Source organism: Paramisgurnus dabryanus, chromosome 4 (assembly GCF_030506205.2).
Source record: "Paramisgurnus dabryanus chromosome 4, PD_genome_1.1, whole genome shotgun sequence".
Lineage (NCBI taxonomy): Eukaryota > Metazoa > Chordata > Actinopteri > Cypriniformes > Cobitidae > Paramisgurnus > Paramisgurnus dabryanus.
Window position 1 is genome coordinate 18117893 of NC_133340.1, and position 24355 is coordinate 18142247.

General features: G+C 38.2%; 2 protein-coding genes across 2 annotated transcripts in view; both read left to right on the top strand.

Moving 5' to 3' along the window:
• Positions 1 to 12133, top strand: part of LOC135752317 (uncharacterized) — a 35020-nt gene extending 22887 nt beyond the window's left edge. Inside the window, exons 5-7 of the mRNA XM_065270801.2 lie at positions 4545 to 4823; positions 4919 to 5249; positions 8050 to 12133. Of these exons, the coding sequence (XP_065126873.2) occupies positions 4545 to 4823; positions 4919 to 5249; positions 8050 to 9086 (1647 nt within the window). The 3' untranslated portion in view covers positions 9087 to 12133. The remainder of the gene's footprint in view (positions 1 to 4544; positions 4824 to 4918; positions 5250 to 8049) is intronic.
• A 1774-nt stretch (positions 12134 to 13907) lies between these two features.
• LOC135750637 (uncharacterized) lies at positions 13908 to 23810 on the top strand. The gene is made up of 2 exons (XM_065269584.2): positions 13908 to 14539; positions 18786 to 23810. The coding sequence occupies exons 1-2, from the start codon at positions 14290 to 14292 to the stop codon at positions 20639 to 20641; spliced, it is 2106 nt and encodes a 701-aa protein (XP_065125656.1). The 5' UTR covers positions 13908 to 14289; the 3' UTR covers positions 20642 to 23810.
• Positions 23811 to 24355: the final 545 nt, after the last annotated feature.

Below are 24355 nucleotides of genomic sequence, written 5' to 3' on the forward strand. Positions count from 1 at the left end.
CCCTGCGTTCTCAGTGCACCTCCTTGTGGCTTATAACTGTTGTTATAAGATATCCAGGGCTCGCAAAATCTCTAGCCCAAGCCCCGAGGGCTACCAAAATGTATCTCCGCCCTGCCCATCGGTTATAGCGGGGAAAAAAATATTTGAATGTTTTCGCATTCTCTCAGATTAAGTTAGGAAATTATATCGTATGTTATTCGGCGTCGTCTGTCAGTCATTACTATCCTCACGTAACGAGTGAAACTGTCAGGAAGTAAAAGTATAATTAAACCCATTATTTTTCTCGTGTTCGCGTCATATGCACGCGCTTCTCCCGGCTGTGCTCTTCACGAGTACGCGCTTAAGTAATTTCGTTTTTACCTCAGCCCTATCAAGCTAGCCACAACGTCAATCACGTTTTCCGCCATTTACCTCAACCACTCTCACCGCAGAGATTCGGGCCATTAGACTGTATTAATATTAACGGTCTATGATCTTCGTCTTTGGTGTTTTACGGCAGCTCGCATCCAGTTTGTTGCATGCTTAGGACTTCATGAAGGCTTACAATGCTTTGTTTTTTACCCGCCCACTTGAAATCAAAACGTGATTGGTCGATTTGCCCGTCACTCTCCACACCAAAACACATAGCTTGGCCTTCCCTGGGATTCATGAAGTCCTAACCAATGAATGAGCCAGATAACCGGGCCTTAATAGAGACAGACGATTCTGATTGGATAAGATGTTTTCATGACATGAACCTGACAGTAAGCTTTACGTTAGAACACAGATGAGAGAAAATATATTACATGTATTGTATTAAATTGAATTAAATAGAAATTTAAAAATGTAAAAACATATTTTTATTGAATACTATATTATTTATTTGTATTATTATTATTATTATAAAAAATCTTTTTATAAATTTTTTTAGGCCTTCTCTGAAGGCGTAGAAGGCCCTGAAGGTTCCCCACTGGTTGGAAAGCAATTTATTACATCTAAATCAGAATAAGACTGAGTGTGTTGTGTTTGGTCCCTCTTCTGCTTCGAAGGAAATTATGAACAGATTGACTTCAATGGCGATAAGTGTGTCGGATCATGTTAAAAATTTGGGGGTTACCATGGATTCATCATTGATTTTGGATAAGCAGATAACTAGTGTTGTTAAGGCTGGGTTTTATCAACTCCGAATTATTTCCAAATTTAAATCTATTCTTTCTTTTAAAGACCTGGAGATTATTATTCATTCTTTTGTATCATCCCGTATTGATTATTGTAATTCGTTGTATTATGGTTTATCGCAGCGCCAACTATCTCGTCTGCAATTATTGCAAAATTCTGCAGCTAGACTTCTGACGCACACAAAGAAGCGTGAGAGGATTACACCAGTTCTCATTACCCTACACTGGTTGCCGGTAAAATCTAGGATTGAATTTAAGAATTTGTTAATGGTTTTTAAAGCACTGCACGGTATTGCACCAAAATATATTGCCAATCTTCTAATGCCCTATCAAAACACAAGAATTACTAGATCTACCAATGAGATGATTTTGCATGTTCCTAAAACTAGGTTAAAGTCAAAGGGTGACAGGTCCTTTTCGGTAGCCGCGCCACACTTATGGAACCCTCTTCCCTTATGCATTAAATCGGCTCCTTCTGTGGATGTTTTTAAGTCGAGATTAAAATCATATCTTTTTAGGATGGCTTTTAATGTTGGCTAGAGTTTTTTTTTAGCTCCTACTCTATTGTTTTAATGTTCGTTTTTGTCTTTCTTTTTGTTAATTGTCTTCCTGGAAAGCACTTTGGTCAACGGGAGTTGTTTTAAATGTGCTATAGAAATAAAGTTTGTATTGTATTGTATTGTATTTTAACATGACAATGTGGTATGGTAATTTAAACCTAAAAGGGAGAAGCAAGCTGCAGAGAATAGTAAACCTCGCCTCAAAAATCATAGGGACAAATCAGAAACAGCTATGTTCCATGTACGAGGAAGTTCTCAGGAAAAAAGCTTTTAAAATAGCAAACGATCCTACTCATCCGCTTAATAAGGAGTTTGAACTCCTTCCCTCTGCCAGACGTTATAAAGTACCTAGGGCAAATCGTAATATTTTTACAAATTATTTTATTCCTAATGCAATTCGGACGCTGAACAACACGTCCCGTTGATGTATTGTACGTAATTGCTACTGCTGTGTTCATTGTTGCTTTGAAGATGTCTGCGTGCTAGTCTTGTTGTTTTTGTTGTTTTTATTGTTGTTGGTTTGATTGTTGTTATGATGAGACTGAAGGCAAATTTCCACATTGTGGACAATAAAATGAAAAATAAATAAATAAGGTTCTAATAGAAGCGAGCAGACTTTTGTCTTTTGTGGGGCGGTTTCCCGGACAGGGATTAGACTAGTCCTAGACTAAAACACTTTTAAGAGCTCTCCAAACTGAAAACCACTTGCACTGACATATCTTAAAATACATCAGTGCCCTTTGTTTTACCTCAAAATGAAGACAGGTAATGTTTTTAGAAAGGCATGTTTGTTAAAACTAGTTATATTTCCTAATTAAACTAAGACCTAGTCCCGGATTAAGCTAATCTTGGTCCGGGAAACCGCCCCTGTAAGTTTAATTATTACAATTTAGGGATGGTACTTTTATTTGTACTTTATTTGAAAAACTGATATTTGTATGTAATGTGAGTCTAAAACCCTGAATTAAAGTAGACAAGCTGCACACTGTCAGGCACTGGAGAAACTTAGGTTGTGTTCAGTTTCTGTCAGACTCATCAAAACATCATCCTTATGGACAAGTTGGCAAGTCCAAGTTCAAGTGAGCAAACCCTTAATTAATATATGTATTAATTCAGTTATTTTTTATTTAAATTATTAAAGATTATGTTTCTAAATTATGATGTTTTTGTAGCCACCACCAAAGACTTGCGCAATTTTATTTTCTTTGCCATAAATTTTATTTATTGAACACACAGTGTTATAGCAGTAAAAAACAAGCTAAGACTCAAGATTTAACTACAACTAAAACAAACACGGATCACCACAATAGTGATTTACAATTTTCAAGAGATGGTGATAAAGAGGATAAAGTTAAAGATTTTAATTCTGCTTCAGTGTTACATTTTAAAGATTTAGATAATATACACCCAGTAGTGTTCATTTAACACTTGGGATTTTGCTGTGTAGCTCTGTGGAGGCATTTCGTAGACAAATGTGGGTTACTACATTTGAAGCGGTTTCTAGGCTCTATAATCCAAGGAACTGCCTGTCCCTTGGATTATTCTGTACCATTTTTTGCCTTTGTGCCTGGTTTGCCTTTGTTTGCCTATTGCTCTCCTGTGTTTGACATTTCGGCTGTTTTATTGGATTTATGTTTGTGGATTACCCTTCTAATAAAATCTGCATTTGGATTCTCAACCCTTCGGGTCTTGGAGCAATCTGTTACACCTTGCATACAAGGCTGTGCAACATTTTTGTTATTGTGATTACTAGATTATGGTAATTTGACTAGATTGTCTGTAACTTGTAAGCAATGTGTTAACAACAAAAAAACCACATTAGTGCATGGTTTTCATTTTTTTACAAATGTTTTTTAATTAGGTTGTAATTGTTTTAATGTGTATCGAATATTGGAATAATTGACTGAATTCACACTATTTACTGTCTGTTTGCAGAATTACTATTATGTATTTTTTATATTTTTCAATTTAATTGATTTTTATTTATAAAATTGTATTTATTTTATTTAAATGTAAAGTAATCCACTGTAAGGTGAGCGTTTTAGAACCCAAGTGCAGTTTTAATAAACATAAAGAAACATAGACTTAAACAAGAACTAAACTTGACATGAACAAAACAATGGTATGGCATGGACTCTACCAAACAGAAGGAATACAGTTCAACAAAGCTTGACAAAGACGATGGAAACATGAGGGCAATATATTCAGACAAGGAACCAATCAGAACATGACACATCAAGGAATTACCTGTTTAATATATTTAATACTTCAATTCAGTGTTCAATTAATGATGATGTTAAGTCAAGAAATGTTGTGCATTCACTTATTATTAGTATGACATTTTAGCACGCAAATGAAGAGGAAATTAGTGATGTCGGCCTTCCAAAACCCTCCAAAAACACATATTGTTCAATCTCTATTTGGTCATATAATGAGATTTTTAAAGAATTTTAAAAGTCTTTGGCGTTCCCAGAGTACATATGTGAAATTTTAGGTGACAATAATATTTACCGTTGAGTCGGGCCGAGTCGGGTAGCGGTGTGTTTGATTAGGTGATTTTAAATATCAACATTGGCTTTCAGAGATTATGCACCCCTTGTTTTTCTTAAAAATGTTTTTCTGTAGCCTACAATTTTTTATCTTTAATATTTTAAAATGTAAAAGCTTGATGTTTTGTCTTAATTTTCTTCCTTTAGTACTTGCTTGAATATTTTATCCACCACACCATAAAGAAACACCACGTCCTTGTGTAATAAATGAGAGATGAGTGTTGAGCGTCTTCTCTCTCCAGTACAGCAGGAGGCGCTCTGCAGCTCTTTAGTCCGCCGATAAACCCACTAAAGAAAGAAAGAAAGAGCTCGCGTGTGATGTGTTTGTTTATCCTCAGTGTTTTTCTCTCTTGAGTGTTTTATTGAGTGTAAACAGAGTCTTGTCTCTGTGTATTTTAGTGTTGATGATGGATGTGATGTGCTGTAAATCAGTAGGAACTGATCTGTCCATGCTGGATATTGATGATTTCATCACAGAAATCTCTCAGCTGAAGAAAGAGGTGGCGTTACTGGAGACAAAGCTGAGGTTAAGAGGAGATGAAGGACTGAAGAGAGAGGTTTGTACAGCTTAAACATCCTTTACCTGAATCAGACAACATCAAATCATTTCTAATCTTACTCTGTGTGTGTTTGTTGTGAATCTTCCACACAGGACTCCGAGCTCAGTCTGACTTTACTCTGTTATACTGAGTCAAAGCCCACAGACGCTCAGGACACTACAGTGTGTGACAGTAATCAGGGCTTACAGGATGAGGAATCTACTGATCAAACCTCCACAGAGTCTCTGGATTCTGTCTGGAACGCTGGAGAACAGCAGCAGATCCTGCAGACCAAACTCAAGATGTGTTCAGTCAAACTCATCGACTGCAAGAACCTCATCATGATAGAGATGGGAAAAGAAACTCCAGAGGAAGATCACACTGATGACGATGAAGATGCAGTGGAGAACTTTGACAACGATGATGATGATTTTATTCCTTCAGGTATGTTTCATCCTTTATTGTTGTTCAGTTTCTGTTAATATTTTGTTCAGACTTAAGGAATTGATTTCAGTTTGATTATTTCTGCTGTATTATTAGTAATAACAGTTTTAAGGACATTGTCAGATAGAAAGCAAACATTTAATCAATGTTAAAGGGGACATTTCACAAGACTTTTTTTAAGGTAAAGTAAGGTAAAGTCTTTATTGTCCCCAGAGTACATATGTGAAGTTTTAGCTCAAAATACCCCACAGATAATTTATTATAACACGTTACAATTGACACTTTGTAGGTGTGAGCAAAAATTTACTAAATGCAAATGAGCTTAAATGCAAATATTGATCGCCATAATGATGGTTTGTTGAAATTGAAACTCGATTGAGGTGTCAATTATTTCAGCTTAACACCCATCATAAAAAGTAACCAACCATAAATTAACTTTGCATAGTGTCTTTCTTTATCAGCACATTTGTTCTTACTTAAACTCATAGAAATAATAAAAAGAATTAACTTAATAAAGCCCAAGGGTCAAACTAAAGCAAACACTGATCACCATAATGACGGTTTGTTATTAGTGATGCCCCACTTTTATGAAATTATTGGTCCACCACGCACCACTGTATCTATTTTTATAACCCGCCCTGCCTTGCACCTATTAAAAAGACATACTAGACATTTATAATGCAAATGAAAAGAGGCTTTATTTCAGCCTAAAAGTGCTTAGAAACAGCTATTAGGATACATCGCCCTGTAAACTGGCAACAGCATACACTTATGAAATATAGAAACGAGCATGGTCATATTAATATAGAGATATGATAAACATTTTTAACATTTACAAAGCAGTGTTTGTATTATCTTTTCACAAATTCCCGACCTTAATTTCTCCCGCATCTTGTCTTTCATCTTCACTTTTTTTCAACTTGATCTCACCTTGGCATCTATCATAAAAAGCAACTAATTTCAAATTAACTATAAAACACATCTTTATTTTTCAATGCCCGTGTGTTTTTACTCATTCATTCATGAATCTACTTCATTCATTCATTCTACTTAAACACATACAAACACTGAAGAAAGAAAAGAAAGATTTAATGTAATGAATCAATAGTTAAGGGCTTAACAAAAGCAAACACGGATCACCATAATGGTTCTTTATTGAAATGTCAATATTTGTTCAATATTAATAGAGGGTGCACACCTGATATTTATTCAGTGGGATTAACATTGACAGATAAATTTTTTCATAAAGCTTTGTAGTGCTGGGCGATAATTCGGTAACGATAATTTTACCGATATAAACTTTTTCGATAAAACGATAAGGACAGTTCGATAAGTGATCGATAATGTTTACGCACTGTGCGTAATGTTGCGCGAGCACTTCCGGATGTGGCACGCGCTCTTGGTTTACAATCACAGTGTCAGTTAGACTTGAAGGAGTGGAAGATGAGGCAAGTTATTCATTTATTAGTAGAGACCTATGATTTTCGCCATGTGGATGACGCGGACGGAATCACGGAATCCAAATGCGCGGAAACATTTTCTTGTGTGTAATGTTGGACGCGCAAACAGGGTTCGTCAAACACAGCAGACACAATAGGTGCAGTATACTGTACTTTCATTCAGCGTCCGCCTTGCGCACACACACATCGGCACAGCTTTAAAAGTATATTTACAGGACATTCACAAATTCAGGAAACTGAGGAAAAGCAGCAGATCCACCACTGCAGTGAATATAGTGTTTGGGTATGTGCGCTCCCACAGCAACGTGACACTCTTGACATCCATTTATCAGCGTGTATAGCTCGTATATGTATAACACACGCATGATCACTGAACTAAGTTTTCTTTCTTGTTTAAGTGAACATAAACTGCTGTTACTCAGTATATTGAAACTTAAAGCATTCTGTCTTGGGTCTTAAAGTGACAGTAGTCTGCTGCTTTTGTGTCAGAAATGTGTTGATTTCATAACAAATAGATTTACATTTAATACAGATGCATTAAAACAAGATTTTAGTATTTGTATTTGTCATGTTCTAAATAAAAAGTAGTTCAAAACCATTATTAACTGTCTGGTTTTTACAATTTTCATTCAGGAGCAAAAATCTGCCTTTAAATTTGACAGGAGTAAAGATTTGTTATTTATCATGATAATTATCGATATCGACTGATATGGAAAACATTTTCTCGATAATTTTTTGGGTCATATCGCCCAGCCCTAAAGCTTTGTATAGTTAGAACCACAGTCATGTTTTTGAATGGTCGTGCATCATTTTCTCAGTTACCGCTGAGACAGGAGAAATACAGATTTCAGTGTTGCACTTCCTTTTTTCTATGATGTAAAAATCATCATTTTGCATCATTAAAAGCAGGAAGTTAAATATCTTTGAGAGGGTGAGACTACAAACACCCCTTTTCTTGGTCAAATAGGCACCATATTCTAAATGTATCTTACATTTCGACAACAAATATGACGCACTTTCAATAAAGATGAATGTTTCTATGGGTGAAATGCTCCTTTAAAATGATGGACAATAAAAAGTCTAACCCAACCTCTGTATAATCCCTCTCTTATTATTATTGGCTTATGTTATTTAATTTATTATTTTAATGTTTTCACTGCACCCCTTAAAACAGTCAAATATATATATATATAAATATGTCTCGAGTGCTGCATGCAGCTATAAGAGGACTTTGTCTGTATGAATGTAGAAAATCACAGAATCTTATTTCAGCCACTTGTTTTCTGTGTTTGCAGTTTGTGTAAATGAAAGTAAAACAGCTGTTTTTTTGTTTTTTTCAGATGAGAAAAGTGATTCATGTTCTGAGGGTGAAATAACGTCCTCAACATCAAAAGAGCGACGGACAGCAAAATCTTTTTCCTGCACCACTTGTGGAAAGACATTGAGCTCACATGGACATTTAAAGAGACATGAGAGAAAACACAATAAAGAGAAACGCTTTACCTGCAGGAGATGTAAGATCAGCTTTACTACCTTACAAGAACAGAGATGTCATTATTCAGAAGAGCACAGAGAGAAAAAGAAGAGGACGAAGAAGAAGTTGTTTGACTGTGAGCATTGTGGGAAGAATTTTGTCGTCTTATCTTATCTAAAAATTCATATGAAGACACACAGTGGTGTAAAGTCTTTCCACTGCACTGAATGTGACAAATATTTAAGCAGCAAAGGAAGTCTTGTTGCTCATCAGAGAATTCACACAGGAGAAAAACCATACGAGTGTCCTCACTGTGAGAAGAGATTCAACCACAAACCTCATCTGACGAAACATGTGCGTATACACACCAATGAGAGACCGTATCAGTGCAGTGAATGTGGAAAAACCTTTACAGATACTGGTTCTTTAAAGTCACACCAAAAAACACATTCTGAAGAGAAACCCTATCAGTGTTCATACTGTGATAAACGTTTCCGTCATAAGGGTCATCTGATAGTCCATGAGAGACTTCACACTGGAGAGAAACCTTATCTCTGCTCTCACTGTGGTAAGACGTTCTCTAATCAAAGTTCTTTAATCTTTCATTTGAGAGTTCACACTGGAGAGAAACCTTATCACTGTGATATCTGTGGGAAGAGTTTTAATAGACAGAACATTTTCGTGAATCACCAGAGAACTCATACAGGAGAAAGACTTTACAAATGCTCTCAGTGTGAGAAGACGTTTGCTCGATCAGATGTCCTGAAAACCCATGAGAGAGTTCACACTGGAGAAAAACCTTACCTCTGCTTGATCTGTGGGGAGAGATTTGCTTATTTAGGAGGTTTTTATACTCACAAGAAGAAACATACTGAAGAACAAACTACACTGCAATCATCATAGCATCTTCTATAGATGTCATTGCGTAAAAATCTGACTTTTTCCATGTTTAAGTGCTATAATTTAGTCCACAGTGCTTCCGCCAACCTAGAAAAAGAACAACCCAGTAACTTTGTTTTGGTAAACCATTCTCTGCATGCATTTGAAAAATTAGGTCGTTCAGATTTCACCTGTTTTGTGACGCAGGTAGCGATTTTAATTACAACAATACCCCCCCTTAATCTGCACTATCCCACCATGGCACTGCAATTTAGTGCAGAGAGAGAGAAAATAATTGACAGCACAACTGAGTTTCAATTTCAACAAACCACCATTTTGGTGATCAGTATTTGCATTTGATCAGCTCATTTGCATTTTAGGCCTCCCCCAAAAGCAGCACTTTTAACATGCTATAATTAATTATCTGTGAGGTATTTTGAGGTAAAACTTCACATACACACTCTGGGGACATCAAAAACTTATTTTACATCTTAAAAAGAATCTCATAGTACGACCCCTTTAACTTTTGATTAATTAAGCTTAAAGGGGACATATTATTAGAGACACTGCCTGCTCTTGTAGGTTCGTCCTCCTCTACAACATTAGGGAAATTAATCATTTCCTAAAAGAACATGCTACACAAGTCCTAGTCCAGGCTCTTGTCCTGTACAGACTGGACTATTGAAATGTTACTGGCCGAAATCCCAGCCTTCACAACCAAACCCCTACAGATGATCCAAAATGCTGGGCCAAGAATGGCCTTCAATGAGCCAAAGAGGGCACATGTTACACTGGCTTCCTATAGCAGCTCGCATCAAATTCAAAGCTCTGCTCCTGGCCTTTAAAACCCCCACTGGGTCAGCACCTTACCTTAACCTGCTTATACCCTGTATGTATGTACCCTGTCGATCCCTGCGCTCTACCACAGAGGGACGGCTTGTGGTGCCATCCCAAAAAGGGAAAAAATCACTATCGTGTACCTTTTCTGGATCGGTGTAATGATCTGCCGGTTGTGACAAGAATGTAAATCTTGAGCGAGTGAATGTGTTTATCCGTTACTTATAGTTAGTGTTTATCTGTAGTTCAGTTGTACGTGTGATTCTGTTGCTCTCTTCCCAGCAAGCAATTTGGGCTAAAACCAGGCTAAATTTGGGCTGTCAGTGAAAATCTAATAGACGTCTTCCATAGCCCAAGAATAGACGTATCATTTGTATACGTTTAAAAGAAATGAAAGCAAACACCTTGAACAACTGTTGACTTTGCCTACATGTTGGAATATCATACATCTTCAAGTTATTTTGGCAAAAATGGCATGTAACCAAATTCAAGGCTATTTAGGGTAGAAGTGGGTTACTTATAGCCGGTCATTTCAACGTCTTGGTTTTTGCTTGCTGGGTTCTCTTCTTGTTCATCTTTTCTTTAGTGATTGTGTTTGTTAACAGCAGATGTTCATAATTAATGTTCATTCATCATGTCTATGTATTTGATTTGAAAAAGCAAATCATCTCTAATATTTAATTTCTTCAATGAGAATTTTTGTTTTGAATAAATCAATATTTTTGATTGATATCAAAGACTCTCTTCAACCCTATGCCAGGTTTTCATAGACGTAGAAAATATTGTTAAGGGCAACTTATTTGTTTTTCATTGGCTCAAGTTATAAAATATAGGTTTACCTACTTACCTTACTTTTTTTTAAGTGGATGAATGCTTTTTTTCAGTGTAAGTGTACCTATTAAGCCCACCAAAGTCATACAGTGTAAAAAGTGAAAGCTGCTCTATCTAATAAACTTACTTCAACTATATGTCCAAACCATGATTAATAGCTTTAAATACTGCTGTGCAATAATGTTCTTGGGAATATCTTTGTTAACTTGCATTTGTATTTGAAAATCAAATATTGGCATTGGAAATATCCATTGTGAATGTTAAATAAAGTCGCTGTTGGGCTAACAGCATATTCATCAGTGCATACTTTTATACTTCCCTATTAACCAGGAGACAAGGATTTCCTCGAGCAGTAGTCTTTATTGCAGAAAGCGATCTTCAAATCAGAGCATAGAGCCCAGGAGCTGCAGTAACCAAGTTTAACTTACAGTAGCCCTAAATTGCATTTATATGCATTTAAGGGGGCAGCCCCCTAAATGGAAAACAAAGCATTGAAAAGAATTAACTCCCAAAAGAATTTCACAAACCCTTAATCCCATCAATATTACCATCTCACCCACTGTCTCACTTGGATCATTTCATTATCATAGAAATGGGTTCACACCTTTGACTCAGACCCTTGGCCCAAGCATAAGCAAATGGACACCAACTTAAATTTAGCCCCTGATAAACAACTTAGAATATTAACTCCTGTTTTACTTTATTAACTTTTAGCATGGATTACAAAACTCATACCATTTCTTAATACCAAGAATGCAAAGTTTGGACTCAGGTGGACTCCTGAGGACGCAAGTCCAATTCCCTTACAAAATTGAACAATGTTTTTTGTGGTAATTGTGTAGTAACCATGGTTTATTGGTGTACTGATTACTATTAACAAAACCATGGTTTAACTACAGTAACCATGGTTTAACTATGGCTTTTGAAAATGTCAAAACCATGGTTATTTTGTGGTAACCATGGTTTTACTTAAAGGGGACAGAGAATGAAAAACCATTTTTACCTTGTCTTTGTTGAATAATGGTAGTGTACCCACATTCACAAACATACAAAAAGTGCTAGACATGCTAAACATCTCAGTCTCATAGAAATTCCTCTTTTAGAAATGTCAGCCAGAAAACGGCCCAATTTGAAAAAATTTTATCAGTGGCAGCAAAGTCAGCCAATCAGTAATGAGATTGCAAAACCACTTGTTTAAAATCCCCCACCCTAATAGAGCTATCTGAGAGAGGTTTTTAGGAAGCTTCTAAGGCATTACAGACCCAAACAAAACAAATTTTGTCCACATGTCACATCACAGAACAAGGATAAATACTCCGTTCAATCATTCTATGTCACCTTTAAGTAAATACATTTTCATAAGGTTAGTTATATTGCAAATGGAACAGCAGAGTACTTGAGGTCGTCATTAAATATGTGCAGCCTTGGCTTGTTTTAATATATTTTTCATAGACTGTAAAAATAGATTGTATTTTTAACAATAAAACAAACTATATAAAATGCATAAACCCTACTTGTTTTTTATTATTAAAATATGAATATGTGGGTTAGGCAACACGTGCATATGCTGATTAGCTATTTATTACAAAATGATATATAATAAATCACAATAATTTATTTTAACAGTATGTATAACATGAAATAAACAGTGGATGTTATATGCAAACTGGATTTGGGACAGTACTTGGGCCGTGACCAATGACGTTTCACAAGAACACAAGGGTATTGCTAAAACATGAGGACGCGACCTAGGAAGGCTGTTTTCTTCCTAGTACAGTCCTTCCCTTATGAAAATTAATCATGGTTTTTCTACAGTTAAAAACAAAAACCATGGTTTTGCCAATAGTAATCAATATACCAAAAAACACATGGTTACTACACTTTTACCGCAAAAAAAAAGGTTAATTTTGTAATGGTTCTGACAGTTTAAGGTTAGATTCCTCTACAACTTTAAATGCTAGAATGAGACGCTCTGATGCATTGGTTGGGTATTCCTGGTCCTGGAGGGCCACTGTCCTGCAAAATTTAGCTCCAAGCCTAATCAAGCACACCTGTAAAATCTAATCAAAGGCAGCAGGATGACTTGGAAATGACATTCATGTGTGTTTAATTTGGGAACAGTGGCCCTCCCCTGGTCTAACAAATGTCCATGGTCTTGTCATGAAAACTTTAAAGTAAGAAGTTGAAGATAATGCAATGTATCACCATTAAATGTTACAACACTCATTTCCTAACGTTTGGCTTTAAGGTCTGCACTACATGATGTCATCAAAGTGTGGACTCTGAGGAGGTCCACAAGTCCGGATTGTCCCATTTGGGACAGGGCATCAGAATTTTACAAATAAATATGTAGCCATGTTTGTATTAAACTACCCAAAAGTATATTAGAAATATACTAAAGTTTAATGCAACAAATTGCAGCAGTAATATTAATTCACATCACTAAAACCTATTTTATAATAGTAAAATATTGACAAGGATCTTTAATTTGTTTAATATATACTTTTATTTAACTACAATTCTAAATGTTTATTTAAAAATACCCAGACGTCACAGGCGCCCATTGAATCTTGGGATAGCCAATGCTGTGAAGGATACATCTATGGATCCTGGGTTTCCAGGGAAAGAAAGAACAAATTTGGAGGCCTGCAGATGGAGGAGCCTTAATCTTAATCCAGCCTTCATCGTGGCCCCATGACTTCAATTGGATGGCCGCAGCCCTTGAATTGGGAACTCACAGTTCATGCATCTTTCAAAGGTGGCCGAATTAAGAGCACGAAACAGAGGCTGCCTTCAAAGCATCCTTCGGAAGTGTGACTCTACTTCTATCTTCCTGAGACAGTCAGGTCAAATTCCTGTTATAAGCCTAACTTTGCTTTAATTTATGTTTTCAATCCTGTCAGGATGGCATGTAATACAACATTATATACACTTAAGTAATTGGATGACCGCTTGTATAATACATATCTCCTTGGAACATGTGAAATGAATGATTGAAGTGTTGAGTGTCTTCGCTCTCCAGTCCAGCAGGAGGCGCTCTGCAGCTCAATTTCAATTTCAATTTAAAGAACTTTATTGGCATGATTGTGTCACTTACAATATTGCCAAAGCATTATACATAAAACACAATATTAACAAACATTAAGGTGCAATTGAGCTAAGGTGCTGGGTGATGGATGAAGTACTACTGCAAATAAAATAAAATAGAATCAGAGGATATTTACAATATAAAGTAGACTTTGAAATATAAACATATGAAGTATACAAATGTACATTTATGGGGGCAGATGAGAGGTAAAATAAAAGTACTGTACAAGATCAGGGCTGTGGATTATTTCTGATGGTGTGTAACTGATAAATGAGTTTAGCAGCAGCTGATGGGTGTCTGTCTTCCCCCAGTAACATCCTCTGCAGCTCTTTAGTCCGCTGATAAACCCACTAAAGAAAGAAAGAGCTCACGTGTGATGTGTTTGTGTATCCTCAGTGTTTTTCCTCTCTTGAGTGTTTTATTGAGTGTAAACAGAGTCTTGTCTCTGTGTATTTTAGTGTTGATGATGAGATGGATGTGATGTGCTGTAAATCAGGATCTGATCAGGGCTTACAGGATGAGGAATCTACTGATCAAACCTCCACAGAGTCTCTGGATTCTGTCTGGAACGCTGGAGAACAGCAGCAGATCCTGCAGACCAAACTCAAGATGTGTTTAGTCAAACTCATGGACAGTGGGAACCAAACGGAGATTAGAACAGAAGCCACAGCAGATGAAAATGAAGACAAACATAATTATGGTAATGATTTTATTCTCTCAGGTATGTCTCCTCAATTATAGTTGTATTTTTTTTCATAACTGTCATTATTTTATAAAAGGGAGTTTTAAGTCACAAACCAAAAGACAAAAAAAGAGGGTCAAAAATCTTGAAGGAGAGATTATGACATCTTTTTGAGGCATGTTGGCTTTTAAAAAGACACACAAAAGTTGTTTATCTCATTCTAGAAGTGTTACCATATTTAATGCGATCTGACATGGTGAAATTTTAACAATTGTATGTGAACGATTGTTTAAAGGTAACCTGGCTATATACACATGTATGGTTTAATAGATGGGATTAGCAATATGAATGTAAAAATTAAAAAGTACAAATGTCATAGTTTTAATAAACTTTTGGCTGCCATTTTGTTTTCATCACTATACAAGACGTCACATGGTTGCAATAAAGCCCGTTCTATTAACGCTACAGCGAGGTAAACGTGATTAACGAGTCTTCAATCAGTAGATTAATAATGTAAAACAGTAGACTGGGCGATTTTCACGCGCATCTTGTCAGTAAAGCTGGTTCCTACTAGTAAATCGCCATCAGATGCTTTCAGATGGAGTGGCATTTACTACACAGAGCCGTAGTTTACTGATAAGCGGGGAAATAGCGCATTTATAATCGCGGATGAATCGCCTGTGATTAATCGTGCAGCCCTAGATGAGAGTTATAAACGCACACAGACAGAAGGTATTTTATTGCATAAAAAATACTTCTTCAGAGAGCATACTTTCACAGAGAGTAACATACATGAAGAATACCACAGAAATTATATAATGAAAGATCAAAATGAATGTGATTAGAGAAGTAAGAATGTGTGGAAAATTAACTATTCAATTTTATTTATATAGCTCTTTTCACAAGTGTTAAATGTTTCAAAGCAGCTTTACATGAGTAGATGTAGGGGAAAACACAGAAAATCAATAGATAATATAAGAAGTAGAATACAGCGGCTAAGAAAAAAACGTACAAGCGAGCGTAGTAATAATGTAACGTATACAGTAAAGTGCTAAGTTAAGCCAAAGTTGGCTGACTCTCCCGGGAACGAAAAAACCCCCTAGGATAAAACCCAGTGGGAAAAACTCCTAGAAGGACAAAAATCATTGGGAGAGATTAATATATATTTATATATAAACACGGTAGGGATAGGAAGCGGGTAAGCGTATTAAACTGGTTCAGCCGGTGGTCGTACCAGAGTAAAATGTAGTATTGTTAAATGTATGTAAAGTAATGAAAATATTAAATGTGTTTCTATTAGTGAATTTTAGTAGTTAAAGGCAAATATAACTGTTTATTTTCTAGCCATGCAATATTCAACAAGTATTATCACAGTAACTGCTTCAGTGATTATATCATTCTGACACCTCCTGTTTATAGGTCATTAAAATTAGTTGAGCCATACGCTCGCATATCTCTGACTGGACAGGATGGTCATTGGTCACACACACACAACCACTGGCACAAACACTGTTTTCAAACACTTCACGTGTGTCTATCAGTTCCCTAGCTCAAAATCAGTCTGTCAATCCCAATCGGAAGTGATTATCCCTGTGCCCTAATCCCTTCAAAGATCAGAGCTCCTTGATGTAAACTGTTGAGGGAGTATAATAATAATAATAATAAAGTCAAATCCTGTGGACAGTTAAAACACGCTTGGCGAATAAAGCAACGAAAACAATTGTTTTCTCTTTATCTGGAGCGTCTGTTTCATCCATAGATAGTAGTTCCTCACTAAAGAGGCTTTTAAAAACATTTTGTTGTTGTTTTCTTTTTTCAAATTTGTGCCGTCAAACTGTTGTATAAAAGCAAAATAGCTATCGTAAGTGTGTGATATCTAGGCATGGGCCGGTTACCGGTTTCAAGTAGTGATGCACCGATGTATCGGCCGCCGATAGTTATCGGACGATTTTTGATGAATTTGAAACCATCAGCATATCGGCAATAGCACGAGAAAGGCCGATACCGATTGTTTATTAATTAACTGCATAAAGAAATCCATTATATGTAAAAAATGAGTTAATGTTGTTAATAAAATAAATGCTGAATAGCAAAAACCACCTTTGAAGGTTGTCATGCTGTCTTATTATATTTGTTTTAGCTTAATTTGTGCCTCTCTTATTATGTTGGTCAGTTCAATGTTAATTAGATCCAATCCATGTTCAGTAAAAATAATTTGATGCAGAAATAAACTAGCTAATAGACCAACTGTATAGTACTGTATACAAGTGTTTAATATCGGTATCGGTATCGGCCAGAAGTTGTCTGTTTAAATCGGTATCGGTATTGGCCCAAAAAAATCCTATCGGTGCATCCCTAGTTTCAAGGTATACCGAGGTTTTAAACAGTCAAAGTTTTAAAACCACTAAATGTTCTGTGATACCGTCTCAAAGGTATGAGCTGTGTTTATACAAAATTCATTAAACCATTAAGTCATGTAATTGATTTTACATTTAATATACATTATGAAAATATTACATATTTTTTGAAAGCATATTATAATTTAAAGGCTTTATTTTTACCTGGCATTTGAAAATAACACATTTAAGTGTTGCAATGGTAATACCGCAACACAGTGAAACCGTGGTATTTTTGCTTAAGGTTATCATACAGCCAGAATCTTATACCGGCACATGCCTAGTGATATCGCTCTATATCAAGCCTGCATCCTCGTGCCACTGGCCTAATCATTGCCATGATGATATAGAGCGATATTGCTTCAAAAATATACAAGTCTTCATAGTCGAGGTATCTTTTAAAGATGCACTCTTTCCAGCTTGTCACTTTAAATACCAATTTTTCTGCACTAAACAGTGACTTTTGCATTGATATTTTCTTGTAGAATAATAATTTAATGAAAACTCAGTTTTTACAAAAAATGACTTGGATGTATTTTTTTCTAAAGATGTTCCAGTGTGACACATTGTTGTGGTCTTTTTCCTATCTCATCCTCGTCACCAATTGTTGTGGTCTTTTCCAGTCCTATCTGGGGTGCCAATTGTTATGGTTTTCTTTTTGGGTTCTTTAAAACCCATTTACTCCTAAAACTGCTCCTTATCTCCTGCGGGTTTTCAGAAAGAAAACTTAGAATGGTCAACATCTACCAAAAACGTAATATCTAAAGCACTTTAGAAACATTAAATAAAAGTAACCGGCGGTAGATGTAATGTTTCGGCATGCAGCATCAGGCGAAAATGGGTTAAGAATAAAATACTAAAGCCGTAAGTTTCATTTTCAAAAGATAGACTTTTATTATCCGGACAAAAAAAGCAGAATCCGTCCTGGTGAACCATCTCTGAACCAACTGAGGTCCTGAGAAGATCCTGCAAGATCAGCTTGTCTCTCTCTGTACTATGGCTTTTATATGGGTTTTCAACCCGGGGAGGCAGCCTTCTTGGGCTTTACTTAGCACCCTCTTCTTTACGTTACATTAGCAATACGCACGCTTATAATGTTGATTCATAGCCGCAGCAAATTTAGCTGCTATCGTGTATTATGTTGTGCTATCTGTCGTTTTTTTAAGCTTTCCACTGCTTCTATTACTGTAAAGCTGCTTTGAAACAATCACAAATTGTGAAAAGCGCTATATAAATAAAATTGAATTGAACAAAAAATTGAATATAGGGTTGACTACCCACAAACTCCATGTAAGCTCAATATGAAAAGTTTATGTTCAGGCGTGTAGCATAAAGAAACACATGACATCACTTTTGAAAGGGTCCCCTAGGTCATTCTTTCTGAGACTTAGTGTCTCTTTACCATGCCCCATTAGCCCGGGAACATGGTAACTCATTATATTAAGACCCTCTGTCACCCTTGACATTTAAACTATGCGGTAGGCCTTCACAATGTATGCCTAACTCTCCAACACATGATTGCAATGCATATTGATAATAGAACAACTAATTGATACACATAACTGGTTATATTCATATAGATTATACTTTATATAAATCCTTCTTCATGACATCCTATGGTTATTCCCAGATTTATTGCATCATGGTCGGATTGTGAAAGATGTACAACTACAAAATTGTGGATTACTCAATGTATTGAATTTAATATTTTGTCGTTCATGACTAGTTATGTTTTTAGCTGTGTATGTTACCATAATTTGGTTTATTTGATGTGCAATGACCCAAGATTGACAGCTGTCTCTGTGTGAATATAGGAAAAGATACGAAATCTCAATTCATCTTTTTTTGTGTAATTAAAAGTTAATTTAATTGCTTTGTGTTTCTTTCAGATGTGAAGAGTGAGTTATGTTTGGATGAAGAAATAACGTCCTCGACTCTTTCCTGCATCACCGGTGGAGAGACACTGAGCTCACAGAGACATTTAGAGAGAAAACACACAGAACAGAAACTCTGCACCAGATCTAAGATCAGCTTTACTACCTTACAAGAGAATAAACTTCATTCAGAAGAACACAGAGAGAAGAAGAAGAAGAAGTTTGGCTGTGAGCAGTGTGGAAGAGATTTTCACTTTTTATCTCAGCTGAAGGTTCACATGAGGACACACAGTGATGAAAAACGTTTCTACTGCACTGAATGTGGCCAGTACTTCAGCACCAAACAAAGTCTTGCTCATAAGAGAATTCACACAGGAGAAAAACCTCATCACTGTAAAGTCTGTGGGAAGAGTTTCAGTCGACGTGGAAATTTAGTTTTACACCAGAGAACTCATACAGGTGAAAAACCTTACAAATGCTCTCAGTGTGAGAAGACATTTGCTCATTCATCTAATTTTAAATCTCATCAGAGAGTTCATACTGGAGGGCACACCGAGAAGAAGAAGCAGCTGAGGTTTGACTGTGAGCAGTGTGGGGAGGATTTTGGCTCCTCATCTCATCTGAGACTTCACATGAAGACACACAATGCTGAAAAACCTTTCTACTGCACTGAATTTGGCCATTACTTCAGAACCAAAAACATTCTTGATTCTCATAAGAGAATTCACACAGGAGAAAAACCACACGAGTGTCCTCACTGTGAGAAGAAATTCAGCCAAAAATCTAATTTGAGGAAACATGTGTTTACACACACCAATGACAGTCCATATCAGTGCAGTGAATGTGGAAAAACCTTTAGGGATTCAAGTCAATTAAAATCACACAAAACACTACACACTAAAGAGAAACCCTTTCAATGTTTACACTGTGATAAACGTTTCAATCGTAAAACTACTCTTACAGCCCATCAGATACTTCACACTGGAGAGAAACCTCATTACTGTGATGTCTGTGAGATGAGTTTCAGTCGCCATGGAAATTTAGTGAGACACCACAGAACTCATACAGGTGAAAAACCTTACAAATGTGCTCAGTGTGAGGAGACGTTTTCTCAGTCAGGTTCCTTAAAAGCCCATGAGAGACTTCATACTGGAGAGCACAGAGAGAAGCAGCAGCAGCAGCAGCAGCTGATGTTTCACTGTCAGCAGTGTGGGAAGGATTTTGGCTCCTTATCTCATTTGAGACTTCACATGAGGACACACAATGCTGAAAAGCCTTTCTACTGCACTGAATGTGGCCATTACTTCAGAACAAAACAAACTCTTGATGTTCATAAGAGAATTCACACAGGAGAAAAACCATACAAGTGTCCTTACTGTAAGAAGAGATTCAGCCACAAAATTAATTTAAGGACACATGTGTTTACACACACCAAAGACAGTCCGTATCAGTGCAGTGAATGTGGAAAAACCTTTAGGAATTCAAGTGAATTAAAATCACACAAAACACTACATACTAAAGATAAACTCTTTCAATGTTCACACTGTGATAAAGGTTTCAATCGTAAAACTAATCTTACAACCCATCAGAGAGTTCACACTGGAGAAAAACCTCATTACTGTGATGTCTGTGAGAAGAGTTTCAGTCAACGTGAACATTTAGTGAGACACCAGAGAACTCATACAGGTGAAAGACCTTACAAATGCTCTCACTGTGAGAAGACGTTTATAAGGGCATCTTCATTAAAAGACCATGAGACAGTTCATACAGGAGAGAAACCTTACGTCTGCTTGATCTGTGAGAAGAAATTCACTCATGCCAAAAGTCTTCAAAATCATCAGAAGGAACACACTGATGAACAAATACACTGAAATCATCATAGCATCTAAAATTCCAGACTGACTGTGTATAGGTCCTAATCTGCATGAATGTTCAACATTATAACATGCTATGAAAACAATAGCTTTTATTATTATTGATTTTTACATTAACCTCGGTTATTTGCGACAAAAAAACTAATGTTCCCTTTCAATACGGTTCACTTTGCATTGCGTCAGTAGCTGACGCTATGGGGGAAACTCCTGTTTACTCCGCAATTGAAGCCTTTTGGTTAACATCTGTAAAAAATTACAGACAAATGGCGTTTGAGCCCGCGTAATGGGCGGGGTTTATGCACTTTATAAGTCCAGGTCGAACGCAGAAACTCACAATTTTTCTCCTTCAGTGCGAACATCTCACCCCGGATCCATGCCTCGGTGTCTTCCCCTGCCGCTTTCCCGATCTAAAACAGCTGAGTTTCCTAGAGCAAATTTCCTCTAAAAGAGCAGAAGCGCGTTGTTATAATGTCGATTCGGCATTGTGGCTCCTGCAGAGCTCCTTTGCCAATGGAGTATATCCACTCTGTGTGCATCACCTGCCTGGGTTCCACCCACGCTGAGACAGCGGTCATCGAGGCAGACTGCCCCCACTGCACTGCGAGCGTTTCCCTCTCGCTGTGCTGCGCGCTCACGTCACAGCCTTTAGAGGCAGCGCTTCCCGTGCTCTCCCGCATAAAAAGTAGTGGAGCTGTGAACCTGAAAGATGTCTGGATGACGAGCTCATGCCGGCTCAGTGTGCTCCCTCTCCTCGCTGTCAACCTGTTACATTCACCCACGAGGACCAGCGGTATGGTCTTGTCCGGAAATTTGACAACATGGTGGAGCTCACAGCTTCCGCCTCCAAGCTTGAGAAGGCGCCGGCTGTGTTCAGGCTCCGGCTCATCAGTAGCGGAGCTGGAGCCTGAACACAGCCGGCTTGTCAGAGACAAGCTCCGTTCTTCCCGGTGGTCCAAAGAAAGACGGCAGCCTCAGACCAATATTAGACCTACGCATTGTGAACCACGCTCTCGTCAGACGGCCTTTTCAAAATGTTAACAACCAAACGAATTATGGCATTAATTCAGCCAGGCGACTGGTTTATATCAGTGGATCTAAAAGATGCTTATTTTCATATCCCAATAGCCCCTCGCCACAGATGGCTCCTGAGATTCGCATTCGACAGGACAGCATACCAAAACAAAGTTCCTTCGGATTATCTTTGGCACCACACACATTCTCTCACACACACACCAAATGTGTGGATGCTGCTCTCGCTCTGCTGAGACAGCGCAGCATCCGCATATTGAATTACCTTGACGATTGGCTCATCTTAGCCCAGTCAGAGAGGGAAATCCTTGTTCACAGATCTGTCATACTCCAGCATTTGGATAATTTAGGGCTCAAAATCGACTCTATCAGAGCTTGAGCGTGTCTGACACTGGAGCGCGCATTTGCGGTCAGACGAGCGGCGATATCGTTCAGAGCAGGCGCACGCTTCCCCCTCAAATGATTTGAAACAAAGCTGGGTCTCATGACAGACGCTTAAAGTCTACGTTGCGGCGATTGCAGCGAAACACGCTTCTATAGCCGGTCATTTTTTAAGGAATTTAATGACAAGATCATGCTTTCCAATAGAGGTGCGCGTAGACTCTACCTACCGTGACCGTGCACTGTTCCATCATGGGATCTGTCCACGGTCTTGAAAGTGCTATCCAGTCCTCCCTTCGCGACCCTTCTCCTTGTGTTGGCATCGATCAAACGAGTGGGCGATTTACATGCGTTTTCAATTGACCCCTCATGTCTAGATGTTGGTCCCAACGATAGCAAAGCGATCCTCAGATCGAGGGCGGGATACGTTCCTAAAGTTTTGTCTACGCTGTTTCAAGTTCAAGTGGTCCCTCTGCTCCCCCTCCCCCCGACGGATGGCGAACATTCACCAAACCCGCTCTCCCCGTCAGAGCTTTGAGAATTTACACAAACCGCTCTGCCGCATATTGAAAGTCAGATAAGCTGATCGTAAGATCCGCTGATTATTCATTGGGTATGCCCAGCCTCTGCTTAGTGATATCTAAATGAATGAATGAATGAATGAAGCTTTATTTGTCACATGGTCACAAGAACCAGTGAAATGAAACCATCAACCTGTCCATACATACAATACATAAAAACAAGGGGGTAGACAGAACAGGTCGACAGAGCATTGAGAAGAAGTATAGCATTACATGAGGGAGGGGAGGAGAAAAAAAAACAAACCCCCAGACTATGCTCCAAAGAGAGTACAGTTTGGGAACAGGAAAAAACACCTCAGCAACATTAGCACATTCTCATTACGCCTTACAACATGAACAACACACGACTTGCAACACGATAGGGGGAATGGGGGTTCGAGCCTGCCCAGCGCAGGCATCCGGTCCTGCAGCCATATTCGAGGGATTTGGGTACTGGGTGGTGATTGCATATATATATATATATATGTATGTATGTGTGTGTAAGAGTTCATGTGTGTGTAGGCCTTGAGAGAGTCGCTTCGCCTGGCATCCAAATTCTCGGTGCCTCAGTCCGCAGGATGTTAAACCGTTAACATAGCAAATTGCCATGGAGACAACCTTGATTAGGTCCAAACAGAGTCAACAATCATCAGGTGTCTGTGGGAGAGGTGTTAGGGAATGCAAGAGCGTCTCGCTTCAGTGCTCTTCCGAGGGAGATGTTCCAGCAGCGGCCTTGGCCGAGACCAGTGCTGGATAGAGGGTCCGAAAGCAGATAAGATCGGAATTATTTGGTCTTGGGGCGAGTAGCCACATTCCTTTACACAACTACTCTCTTAGTCCATTCTGGTCCATCAGCTTTTTCAAATCCGTGAGCATCTCCTTGATGTTATCCATATTGCGGGTCATTTCCAAGTTGTTATCCAAAATGTGGTTAATAGTCCCAGCCTGAGTGCTGACCGCTCTGCCCACTGCTTCAATCATCCCGGGCAGCTTTTTTGGGCTTTTGGCAGCTGTCACCGTCTTCTTAATTTCTCGATAAACCAGGGCAAAGCCTAATCCAGTCAGCAAACCCCATGTTATCATGATTCCGAATAGATAGATATCTTCAATGTCCTCCATGGAAAGAGCCGGCAGACACATGACCCGCCACCTCTCCCATGCATTCATCGTGTAGCCAGCTGCGAACGTTCCGGCAGGGCAGACAGGTTCCCCCGTACCCAAGCTTCTTCGAGAAGATGGTGTCAATTGCGTTGAGAGACCAGATGATCAAATCCATGATTTTTAGTTTCGAGAGCAGTGCGGAGAGAGTCTCTCAAGTTAAGACACAAGACTATACAACACGAGAGGAGCAAAGCAAGGAAGGTTACGGGGAGGAGAGGAGATAAAATGCGACCGCCTTCGCTGAGGGCCAAACGAGAATGCCGGAGGTTAGGTTAGGGTTAGGGTCGTCAAATGGATTGTCAAAGCCATCGCATTGGCTAACACCTCACTTAACAAGCAGTGCCCGCTCGGCAAGAAGGCTCACTCTACGCGTGGAATGGCTTCATGGTGGGCAAAGTCTATTTATATTTTAGACATTTGGGACACGTCCGGCTGGTCCTTGCCATCCATATTTGTCAGATTTAACAACTTGGACGTCCCGGCCTTGCAATCGCAGGTTCTGTCAGCCTGATCACATATGTATGCATTCACGGTGTGCTCGGATAACCCCTTAACTAATAACTCATGGTTACATGGATGC